Source organism: Mus caroli, chromosome 14 (genome assembly GCF_900094665.2).
Source record: "Mus caroli chromosome 14, CAROLI_EIJ_v1.1, whole genome shotgun sequence".
Lineage (NCBI taxonomy): Eukaryota > Metazoa > Chordata > Mammalia > Rodentia > Muridae > Mus > Mus caroli.
In genome coordinates, this window is record NC_034583.1 from 92,073,039 (window position 1) to 92,085,492 (window position 12,454).

Here is a 12,454-nt window from a genome sequence, read left to right on the forward strand (position 1 = left end):
TACGTCTTCCACAGCCAGGGTTATGCCAAGGCAAACCCAGAGACTGCTCAATATGCCCTCAAGGTTGAAAACCACAGTGCTAGCTGTCTATGAGAGGAGGTCCATCTTTAATTATTCCTGTTATCCAGAACTGTGTGTTGACTTGGCTCGTTTAAAATTGAAGATTGTTGTAATCGTTGTGCTTTCATGATAGTTTTATGTGGTATTCTTTTTTTTTCCTTCTTTTCCCCACCCCCAGAGTTCTAGTTGATGCCCAATTAATGTATATATTTCACATTTTTTAGTTTAAAAATAATTACATTTCTTTTCTTTGTCCCTCAGATAATTAAATTATTTTTTTAATTGTCTGAATTTAAAATTTCTCCTTTCCATGTAAACAAAGATAGAGACTATGAAATAAATAATGCCCCTGGTACTTCATGTGGTGTAGGGATTCAGATATTAGATATATCTGAGATATGATACATATGAAAATATCAGTGTTACTCCTCTACTGGAAATGAATCGAACTTGCTGAGATGAAAAAGTCATTCTCTTTAAAGAAACAGCAGAGAGCATACTGTACAGGTTTCTCTTCATCCAACTCTTCCCTTTATGTTGTTTAGGTAGCCCAGCAGAATTTTCTCAGCTGCAGGTAGATGATGAAATTCTTGCTATCAATAACACCAAGTTTTCATATAAGGATACAAAAAAGTGGGAGGAAGTTATGGCCAACGCCCAAGAAACTGGAAACTTAGTGATGGACGTCCGGCGTTACGGAAAGTCTGGTGAGTCCGCTTCCCACTGTGTCTGGCTTTTTAAATAGGGAAACCCAACTTGGGCAGATGGTTCTAACAGTTGGCTTCATTAATCCTCTCCCCATCCCCATTTTACATAGCTTTGTGCTTACAGTTGTTTTGTCATCGTTGTTGGGACAAATCACAAACAGTGCCTCTGAGTATTCTTTCTGAAAATGCTTCACTAGCAAATCTACTGAATTCGACACCATCTTGCTTTTTTTTCCTGTAACTGATCTAGCTGAATGCACATGTCAATCAAAAGCAAATGTATCTATACCTGGGAGTCGCAACTATTCTTTCTACTTTAGCATCTGTGTGTATTCGTTACTTGATCTTCATGATCACAAAGCTAAGCATTAAAAATGGCAGTGTGAGGTGGGCAGTGGTGGCTCACACCTTTAATCCTAGGACTGGAAAGGCAGAGGCAGGTGGATATCTGAGCCTGAGGGCAGCTGGTCTACAGAGTGAGTTCCAGGACAGCCTGTCTCAGAAAAAAAAAACAAGAACAGCCAAAAAGAATGGCTGTCCAATTTCCTGTTCTCTGCACTATTCAACTATACTGCTGCCCTCAAGGTCCCAGTGGGACATGTTCGTACCTATTCTCATAGCAGTTTAATCTGCTTTTTACACCATAGTGTTTCTGCGTCATAGGTGATGGTCAGGTGGGAGGGAGCATTGAGTCTCTTCAGTCTTTGCTATTGGCATATAACATGTAGTCCCAATTTAAGAAAAGAATCAGCACATTTGCTAGTTTTCTTGTTACTAACTACCGTGATTTTTTTAACTTTTATGTCTTGGGAAGGTGGTCTGCTGGTTAAAGCCCTAAAGTCTCTGTCATTTACATGTGACTTGATTCACCTGTCTTGAGTGTCTGTACATCTATCTGTGTACATTTTATATCTGTGCATTCAGTAACTGTATTCTTTCCACTTTACCGTCTATGTGTATTCATTACTTGATCTTCATGTGCCAATCAGACTGGGGCAAAGACCAACCTTCCCTGCCATTTATACGGCATAAAACCCTCAATCTTACCAGTGTGGCTACCAAAATTATAGGTTCACCTGAAACAAAGTGGATCGATACAACTTCAGGAATTTACAACACAGACAAGTCTTCAAGTTTATCAGTAACAACTGATTTCTCTGAAAGCCTTCAGAGTCCTGTAAGTAGAACAGAGTACCCCTAGAGGCCATATATGGGGGAAGCAATGGTTTGTGAAATCATTTTGATACAAGATAAGATAAAGTTAGGGTGTACTGAATACATAGACTAAGTGTAGCTTTGAAAATACGTATTTATTAGCAGCCTATCATTATTGAGTTATGATATTGACATCCCATAATGATGTTCTGCTGGTGGTGCTCACCAGTGTCGTCATCACAAGCCTCTCTCAGATCTGTGTGAGTGAGAAAGAGCTAATGTGGAAGATTACATGGTATAAATGATCTGTGTGCTGCTCTCGAGGCTACTGGTAAAGTGTGCACCATGGAGCCTCACAAAGCGTCTAATTCTTACATGGTGAATCTGATAGGTTGGATTGCTTGTGTGACCAAGACATCATCAGTTTTGTGAATTGATTCAAAAACTATAATGCATGAAATTTCAAAACGTTAAAAGCAGTATTTTTTCATGCAGTTTTTTTTTAAAATGCATCTATTTCTAATCATAATTATTCATTTTCAGTTGATAATTTAAACTTTGACCTGAATAAACTTATCTAATGTAAGAAAGTATTAATACAGTTTTGAAGGATTGAAATGTTAAAGAATCTTAAATGGCTGTTTGACTACTCATAAATATAAACCAAATGAAGGACTGATTATTTTATCTATCATGCCTCTAAGAACATTAATGACTGATTAAACTTATGGTCATCTTTGCCTGCAGCTAGTCATTAATCCTTTTACAAGTATTGGAGAGTAATGAAAAACATTAAGATTTTACTACACATAAGCTATGAGGAATTAATTGATACCCTGAAAAACCCATCTTGTTTAAAAGATATTTCCCCCTAATGAGAGATACATTATTTAATTCCGAAGTCCAATCGGACAGAATGTTAACTAGCTTTTCCCCCCTTTCCAGTATACTGAATCCAAAGAAGTCAACGGAATCCACGAGGAAAGTAACGCCTTTGATTCAAGAGGTAAAGCTCACTCTTAAATTGCTTCTGTTGGTTCCACATGGTAAATCATAAGCTCAAGATCTGCCATAAAAGTTAATATGTGCAAGTGAAGGAAAACTGGAGGCACAGCAACTTTAAACCAAGATTAGCATGTAGATGCAACTGTGGCCAGGGGAGAGGGAGTCAGTGCCAGCCTGGAATGTTTCAGGATCTCTAAACAAGTTCAGCAGCCTGCTCAGGGCTCTGGGTACCCAAGCCAAGTGAGGACAGGTTTTCCCAGGGCCAGCAGCTTCCTGGCTATGGAGTGTTGGCAGAAGGATCTTCATTTAAACACAAAATGGTGAGGCTGCCCTTCTTCCCTCACTGTTTTAAAATGGACCAATGTGCAGGGGGCAGATCCTGGCAGAGAATCACCAATGGCAGCAACAGTTGAGGGAAGGCACACTTGTCTGAAAAAAGATGGCAGCGTGTCCAGGCTGATGCGAGAGTTCTCACTCTCTGCTTTGACCGTTCAGAAATAATTTAGCTACTGAATTTTGTGCGCTATTCTGTAGACATACCAGAAAGAGTTTTCAGGTCCATATAAGCAGGAAAGAGGCCAGAAAAAGCTACAGGTCTTACACCATGAGCCAGAGCCTCTTGTTGTAGGACTGTTCATTTTGGTGACTTTAGACATACCTGGGCAGATACATTGAACAAAGCTGATCAAAGTTTGTGAATCTCCCTTTGCTCGGTGATTAGTATCCCTGCCCTTCATTTCTAATAATTAGAAGCTGGGACTGTTTTTTTTTTTCTTTATCCACATAGTTTTAAAATGAGAACTGCTTATATTCCTTCATGATACTAAAATCTAAGGGATCCCAGTTCTGTTCTGCCAGTGGCCCGAATAGTAGAGCTAATTGATATGATATCTACATTGTGACCTTGGGGCCCTGTGCTACTCGAGGGTTGTTTAGTTAAAAAGTCAACAGCAATTGTTTTCACTGGATTGTTCTTTATGGTGCACTGCTTTTGTTGACGTCTCCTCTAGACGCTTTTCAATTGCCCCTTATCATGTTGTGAAAGTGCCTTGGGAGAATTAACTTTAGGTTTGATTAACCTAACCAAAACCTGCTAGTTTCCATTTCTTGGGGGACATTGTGCTTTCAGAAGACTTGCTGTGACAGTACGATGCTACCGACTAAAAATAATTAATACAAGCATTGGTTCCTTTTACTAATTGGAATGTAGTGTAGACTACTCAAATGTGTGTGTCTGCCTTGAAATAATCTCTTCTCTTCAATGGCTACCAATTTTGTTATTTAAAAAATAATATTGCTAAGGATTGGAAGGGTATAGCAAGTGTCATTTAATTTACCGGTGGTAAGAAATTAAAAAAAAAAAAAAAAGAATGACATGGTATTTATTTTCTTATTTTCCAACTAGCATCAGAATCCATTTCTTTGAAAAATTTAAAAAGGCGATCACAATTTTTTGAACAAGGTAAACCGACAAGCTAAACTACTCCTGGGCTCTCGTGATCTCATCTCTCACTCCAGCCTTCTGTAGTCTGTGCTTCCAGGCACCAATCTCTTCCCATCTTGCTGTTCTTGTGACCAAGCAACGTAACCCATTTCCCTTCTTTCCCCAGGATCGCCAGGCTTTTCTTACAGCTCATGGGTCTACCTCTGTGGTAACGGGCTTTGCGTGTCCTTTGTCTAGCTTTCCAGCTGTTTCTCCCCATCTCTCTCTCTTAACCTTGTGAAGAAAACAAAGCAAAACCACCCACGCACTGAGATGCTGCTACACACACGTGTTTCTCCACTGGGTAACAGGAAGACTTGAGGAATTCCATTTTCAGCTTCCTGCTTCCGTCACTTGCACTGCGTTTCCATTAGATTACACCAACATATGTTTGGTAGACTTCCCAAAACAGCAAAAACAAACCAAACCAACCTGGCTTTGGTCATGGGAGATACCATTACTGAAGACCAGAGTTACTTGTTGTCATTGGAAGGATGGAGTTGGAAGGCATATAGTGATGACTCTGTTGATGTCAAAGGAAATTTAAAATAAAGGAGATTTGGTGGCACCTAACACGGGAGCACTGAGAAGTCATCTATGTTGGTGTAGCTGCACGAACCGCCTCGTGAGGTGTGATGCATGCGGCCTCTCTTCATCCTCACATCTGTCTAACCCTCTGTCTCCTGAATGTGGTTTCAACTCTGTTTTGCTATGAGGAACTTAAAAGTAATATCTAACATTTTGTTGCAACATCACAGGAGATTTACTGTTGCTATCTGAAATGTTACTATTTCTTTAAAGATTCATGAAACATTTCAAAAATTGCTTTATGATACCTACTGGGTTTGTGTCTGTTGTGTTTATTACCTAATATTCTTCTTAAAGTAGATTAAGTTTCTTCTCAGACCATAAATAGAGTTTATCAGCTGTCCTTGGTGCTTTTGATTCATATATATATATATGTATATATATATATATATATATATATATATATATATATATGCATAAATAAAAATAAATCTTTAAAAAAGTCTCTTGTGAGATTTTTTTACTAAACCTTTTGTTTTCTGTGGTTATTCAGTTGAAGTGATATCACACACCTAGTTCAAGCTGGCTAAAACAAAATAATGCCTTGTCTTTATTCCAGTTTTCTCTAATTTTTCTTCAGTGAGCTATTTTAGGGACAAGCATTTTCCTAATTCTTAAAAAAAGTAGTTATATAAGTGAATAATTTATGTGACAGCGGAGATTCCAGAAAAATTTCTAAATACTGTGTAATAGTATAATTTCTGAAATTTCACTTTTTTAGAATTGTACAATGTGTTGACACATATTTATACAAGCTCCCTGATGAAAGAAGGAATAAGCTAACCGAGTGTAGTCATACACAGCTCGAATGCCAAGGCTAGGCAGGAAAATTAAAAGTTCAAAGCCAGCCTGGATTAAAGGGGCAGGGGCATCCACACCTGAAATCCCAGCACATGGAAGTTGGAGGCAGACGGACTCAAAGTTCACAGTCAGTGTTTGTTTGTGACATCAGTTGAGCTTGAGGTCAGCCTGGGTTTCATTCTCAGAAAGCAACGACAGAGTATAATAATAATAATAATAATAATTATAATAATAATAATAATATTAACACCATGCCTGCTGGGTTACACATCAAACTTGAATACTTGTGTTTCAAATAACAGAAGCGGTAAAGCTGTCTTGAAGTTGTTTTTCACCATCATATCAATTAGAAAGCTGCTCATAAGCATGAAAACATTTGGAAAATGAGTTCTAGTCATACTTTTGGTGACTATTTGCCATAATCGGACTTGGGAGGTGTTCTAATGTTTGTGAGCCAAACTGCTGAGCCAAACTACAAGACCCTGTTCACTTTAGTGTCATTGAAGCCTTTTCTGAAAGACTTGTGGAGTCGGCTCAGCTCTGTTTCTAGAGTCTGAGGTACCAGCGGTTTCCTCTATTATTAAATTTGAATTTGGATGATGAGTTCCCAAGAGAGTGAAAGGAAAGGTTAAACAGAAGGCTGATGTCACTTGGTATGCTGGCAGGGACAACTAGTGCTGTGAAAAGAATTACTTTGGAGAAATGGAAACTCACGTTGTGCCTTCCTTCCTTCCTTGCTCGCAGGAAGCTCGGATTCTGTGACTCCCGATGTGAGTATTAGACTTTTGCAGTTGGTCCTTTGTAAGGGAAGTTGGGTAGGACAGGGGTACTACACAGTAATATTTCTTGTTTAGTGTTAAGATGCATCAATGTTGATCAGATTGTCATGTTCTAAGCTGGAAAGACTGCCGCTGATGTGTGAGACCAAGTCTGCACCATTGTGGTATAAGCCAGCCTTGAAATCAATGATTGCTAAGTGTGGACGTGTTTCAGTAGATGACTTAGTGACGTGATGTTCTGTGTTTACATTCTTCTGTGCCACAAACTGGTTAGCTTCCGGTTCCAACCCTCAGTGCCCCGAGTCGCTGGGCTTGGGATCAAGAGGAGGAGAGACGGCGGCAGGAGCGGTGGCAGAAAGAGCAAGATCGCCTACTGCAGGTAGTGCCACACAGCCTGCGGGAATCCAACGCTCGGCTTTCATTGGGCTCTTCTTACCTGTGCCACCCAGTCTTGAGAAGCAAGCTTGAAAAATTGCAGAACCAAGATATCGTCCTCACCACTAGCTAAGACTGTGGCGTATTGCGTGCATATTTTGCACTGACCCTTACTTTTCCAGTTTGGTGATTTTCAAAACTATCAGGCATTAACCCTTATGGGTGACACGCCCAGACTGTGAGCACTTGTCCCTGTTAGCAGTAGATGAGATCTGGTTTGCCATCAATCAGCCTCCCTTATCCTAGCCGGAGGCCTTGATGAAGTTACATCAGCAATAAAGGTTGGGCATAGGTCTCGTTCCACATGCCTACTCTTTCTTGACATCTGTATTTTAGCTTAATGCGAGACCTTTTTTTTTCCTCTTTCTTCCGGGACTAAAACTCTGATTGGTCACATGAAAGAGTGACATGAAGGTTTAGAGACAGCAAAATTGTTATGGAAAATATTCTGCTTCGCATGAGAAGGCAACCTTGATTAATCATTATGCCCTATTTCCTCACAGGAAAAATACCAACGTGAGCAGGAGAAGCTGAGGGAGGAGTGGCAGAGAGCCCAACAGGAGGCGGAGAGAGAGAATTCCAAGTACCTGGATGAGGTACCATGATGAATGCCTTGTTCTCATTCTTCTCTATACCTTGTTGGAGAACCTAGCAGAGGACACCACACCCCATTTTCCTAGATACTCTCACCTCTGTAGCTCTTTGGATATATATCGAATTCTAGTATGTTAGAAATTTGCCTTGCTATTTTAACTTTTCTCTTGTATAGCACCAAGCAGTTATTCCTTGGAATTTTGGAGTAGTCTTTCTGCTCCAACTTAGACCTCAGTCTTTTTTGTTTTTTGTTTTTTGTTTTTTTCGAGGCAGGTTTCTCTGTGTAGCCCTGGCTGTCCTGGAACTCACTCTGTAGACCAGGCTGGCCTCGAACTCAGAAATCCACCTTTGCCTCTGCCTCCCAAGTGCTGAGATTTTTTTTTTTTTTTGGCACTGTGACTATCTTTTTGGCTGCTTACCATTAATCTCATTTACAGCTGACTGACTCTGTACGAAATGATAGAGAGACAGATGGTGACAGTGACGTGTTTGCTTTCTTTTATGGCCTGCCTAGGAGCTGATGGTCCTAAATTCCAACAGCATTTCTCTGACCTCCCGGGAGTCTGTGGCCACCACCTGGGAAGCCACGTGGAGTGAAGGGTCCAAGTCTCTGGACAGCGAAGGCACCCGAGCCGGAGAGGAGGACAGGGGACAGCTGGAAGACGATGCTGTGTATGAGGACCAAAGTCAGAGGCTGCAGGAACAGCTCATGCTTGAGCAGGAGAAGAAACGGAAGGAGCAAGAGGCTCAGGAAGAGGAGCGCCGCAAGCAGCGGGAGGCCCAAGCCCGGGCAGAGGCAGAAGCCCAGGCTCGGGCAGAGGCCCAGGCTCGGGCGGAGGCAGAAGCCAAGGCTCGGGCAGAGGCCCAGGCCCGGGCGGAGGCTGAGGCTCAAAAACGAGCTGAAGCTCAGAAGCTCCAGGCAGAGAGGGAACGTGAAACGTCGGTCAAAATATACCAGTACCGAAGGTCTGTGCCTATAGCTCAAAGAGTTGTCCCCAATCAAGGAGTTTCAGCAACTGTGGCTTTGTTTTGTCTACCCAGTATGTCTTGTCTCCTCTGCCATCTTTGCTTTGACCAAGTGAACCAAATAATTCAACAGAGCTTTTGAACCACAAACACCACTGTGTCTCTTCCATTCCCTCAGCTCTTGCATGGCTTCCTGACATCGAAACTTCTTGCCAAAACCGGAAAGCTCACGCAAGCTCTGTCCTGGTCCTTTGAAGGCCTTACCCTTTGGGCTTTTCCTGGGTTTACTGTCTCCCTTGTTTACTTGTCTTGTGTGGAAATTACAGCCCTCTGCCTTGGGTTTCAGTATGTTCTGTTACCTCTGAAAATGATTTCCCTCACATATGTGTGCCCCCGCGCCCCCCCCCCATATTTGAGGTACACTGCCTGACATCACCAGCTTAGCCTTCCAGAATACCTGCTTCTGTCTCCCCACCATTTCTTTCTCCACCTCACTAGCCTGGGTTATTTTCCTCTTGGCCTGCCTACCCTAGGAAGATGTATTACAAAGCAGCAACTCTTGAAATATTTTTCTGTAGCTCTAGATCATTACCAGAACATGTTGCTCCTACCCACCCCAGTGTATACACACGCAGTGAATGGGTGAGTGGACGTGAGATTAGCAAATGCCTATAGCTCTGTTTTCTATAGCAGCTGATTGAAATACGTTTCTAGATCTTAAGCCATAAACGATTTACCTAAAGAGACCAGAATACTATTTTGATATTCCTAAAGTCAGGAAATGACTTAAATTTTGATATAATAATAATAATAATATTATTATTATTAATAATAATAATAATAAAAACCTCTTGCTTTTTAGGCCCATTGATTCCTACGACCTACCAAAGAGAGAAGACGACTCTTCAGGGATGCTTCCAACTGACAGGTGTGGACTATTTCCTTTTACCTGGGTGGTCCTAGTTGGCTTCAGAGGAATGTTCGTTCCTCAGTTCACTCAGATGATTTGTAGAGCAACTATGGCCCTCTCTGGCTCCTGGAATATTATGAAACCTTGAAGATTGTTCTTTGTATCCGTTTGTTTTTGCTGTGTAACAATTGCCTTTAAATTCTAGCTTCAGATTTTGTGGGTCAGCATTCTGGGCTGAGCTCATTCATTAACTTCTGCTCGCACATCTGCTGTTAGTTCCCAGGGAGCTAGCTCTGCTTTGGGGAGGTGGTGGAAGTATCTGGGGAAATGAGAGCAGCCGTCTTCAGCATCCTGTAAGCCAGTGATATCCTAATACGTGGATGGACAGAGAAGGACTAGGAATGAAGATAGTCTCCAAGACGCCAGAGAACTTACATAGGTTAGCAGTTTGCTGAGTCTCAAGATAAGAAAGTCTAGGAGTCAGTGCCCTGTATCAATTTTCAGAGTTCAGACTTTCACGCCTGTCTAGAGTGGAGGTAGTGAAACATTAACTAAGAAAGCAATCAAACCAAGAAAAACCAAGGAAAGGACAGAATTATGATTCTAGTCCTCTGGAGTCAGAGGTAGGGGCATCTCTGGACATTCAAAGCTGGCTTAATCTACATCTCCCTTTTCAACCTTGACTGGGTTTATAATGAGGTCGTATATATTATACTATTGTATATATTGCTATACTATATGATAAATATTACTATATAGAATATGTAAAATACTATATATAATATATGTATATATGTATATATATGTGTGTGTATGTATGTATGTATATATATATATATATATATATATATATATATATATATTATGTAGTTTATGTAGTATACACTTTAGAGGCATTGGGGAGTGTAGCCTAACATCTGGTGGCAAATGTTTTCTTGTAATACCTTGTAAGTACAGGTGTAACTATTGACAGATCTAGCTGTCTGGCAGTTACTGCATCGTATCATGCTTTATAGGTCACTGCACAGAGTGTAGCTATACATGGTATGTACATCTGTGTATGTATATATGCATATACATCTGTATATGGTGTCATTGCTGTCTCTGAAGTTCACTTAGTTAAAGAGAATGAGAAAATGAGCCTGTGCACTTTTAAAGACCTGAAAGAAAATACCATTTTTCAGAGTAGCCTGCATAGTTAGCATTATGCCTTACTGTCTGTTTGGAATGCCAGGAGAACATCTGACAAATGGATGGTGACTTGATTCTGGGCTGTACAGAGGACACAGGACACACTGCTCTGAGTGATCTCGTGGCTGGTGCTTTGAGAACCTAGCAAACCTAGGTCTGAGATCTGTCTGGAGCCTGCATGGGAAGAGCTGCAGGGCACTCTCCATCGTCTTAGGAAAGAGAGGCATGCGAGGATGTGGAGAAAGTGGGAAAGGGGCTCATGCCTTTAATTCTAGCCCTAGAGAGGCAGAGGCAGGAGGGCCTTGGAGTTTGAGGCTAGCCTAGGTTACAGGTCTACACAGTGAAACCTTGTCTAAAACAAACAACAAACAAGCTAGGAAATAGCAAACCGAACCAAAACCATTTTTTTAAAATGAAAAACAATGTTCTTAATAAGACATATTTAATATATTCTGTTTTAGGAGTAAATCAAGATCTACTACGGAACTAAATGACTCCCTCATAGAGAAAAATGGTAAGTGTGATTTTTTTGTTATTCAAACTTCTTTTTTTTTTTAAACATAATTACTCTTTTTTGTGTTGTCATATACTATGGTTGGTATTTTTAAAATATTTTTATTGGATATTTTCTTTATTTACATTTCAAATGTTATTCGCTTTCCCAGTTTCCCCACTTCTATGAGGGTGGTGTTCCTCCACCCACCCACCCACTCCCACCTCCATACCCTTGATTCCTCTATACTGGGGCATCTATCGAGCCTTCATAGAACCAAGGGCTTCTCCTCCCATTGATGCCTGACAAGGCCATTCTCTGCTACATATGTATCTGGAGCCATGTGTACTCCTTGGTTGGTGACTTAGTCTTTGAGAGCTCTGGGAGGTCTGGTTGGTTGATATTATTGGTTTTCCTATGGGGTTGAAACCCCTTCAACTCATTCAGTCATTTCTCAAACTCCTCCACTGGGGACCCTGTGCTCAGTCCAATGGTTGGCTGCAAGCATTTGCCTCTGCATTTGTAAGGCTCTGGCAGGGCCTCTCAGGAGACAGCTATATCAGGCTCCTCTCAGCAAGCATTTCTTGGCATCCACAATAGTGTCAGGGTTTGGTGACTGTATATAGGATGAATCCAATTTCCCTTATGAACATTGATGCAAAAATACTCAATAAAATTCTTGCCAACCAAATCCAGGAACACATCAAAACCATCATTCATTATGATCAGGTAGGCTTCATCTTAGGGATACAGGGATGGTTCAATATATGGAAATCCATAAACATCATAAACTACATAAACTCAAAGAAAAAACTACATGATCATTTCATTAGATCCTGAAAAAGCATTTGACAAAATTCAGCATCCCTTCATATTAAAAGTCTTGGGAAGATCAGGAATTCAAGGCCCATACCTAAACATAGTAAAAGCAATATACAGCAAATCAGTAGCCAACATCAAACCAAATGGAGAGAAACTTGAAGCAATCCCACTTAAATAAGGGACTAGACAAGGCTGCCCACTCTCTCCCTACCTATTCAATATAGTACTTGAAGTTCTAGATAGAGCAATTAGACAACAAAAGTAGGTCAAAGGGATACAACTTGGAAAGGAAGAAGTCAGAATATCACTATTTGCAGATGATATGATAGTATATATACGTGACCCCAAAAATTCCACCAGAGAACTCCTAAACCTGATAAACAGCTTCAGTACAGTAGCTGGATATAAAATTAACTCAACTAAATCAATGGCCTTTCTCTACACAAAGGATAAACGGACTGAGAA

At 40.7% G+C, this 12,454-nt stretch overlaps 1 protein-coding gene across 14 annotated transcripts in view; it reads left to right on the forward strand.

The window, feature by feature from the left end:
• Lmo7 (LIM domain 7) overlaps positions 1-12,454 on the forward strand; it is a 206,428-nt gene that overhangs the window by 180,096 nt on the left and 13,878 nt on the right. For 11 of the 14 annotated variants that reach the window (XM_021181949.2, XM_029469225.1, XM_029469229.1 and 8 more), the window contains 10 exons: positions 606-767; positions 1,838-1,944; positions 2,868-2,928; positions 4,333-4,389; positions 6,544-6,569; positions 6,853-6,957; positions 7,517-7,609; positions 8,122-8,573; positions 9,436-9,501; positions 11,136-11,188. In XM_021181949.2, coding sequence (XP_021037608.1) covers positions 606-767; positions 1,838-1,944; positions 2,868-2,928; positions 4,333-4,389; positions 6,544-6,569; positions 6,853-6,957; positions 7,517-7,609; positions 8,122-8,573; positions 9,436-9,501; positions 11,136-11,188 — 1,182 coding nt within the window. Of the gene's footprint in view, positions 1-605; positions 768-1,756; positions 1,945-2,867; positions 2,929-4,332; positions 4,390-4,537; positions 4,580-6,543; positions 6,570-6,852; positions 6,958-7,516; positions 7,610-8,121; positions 8,574-9,435; positions 9,502-11,135; positions 11,189-12,454 lie in introns of all 14 variants that reach the window. The other 3 variants (XM_029469224.1, XM_029469232.1, XM_029469226.1) reach the window with 3 other exon arrangements.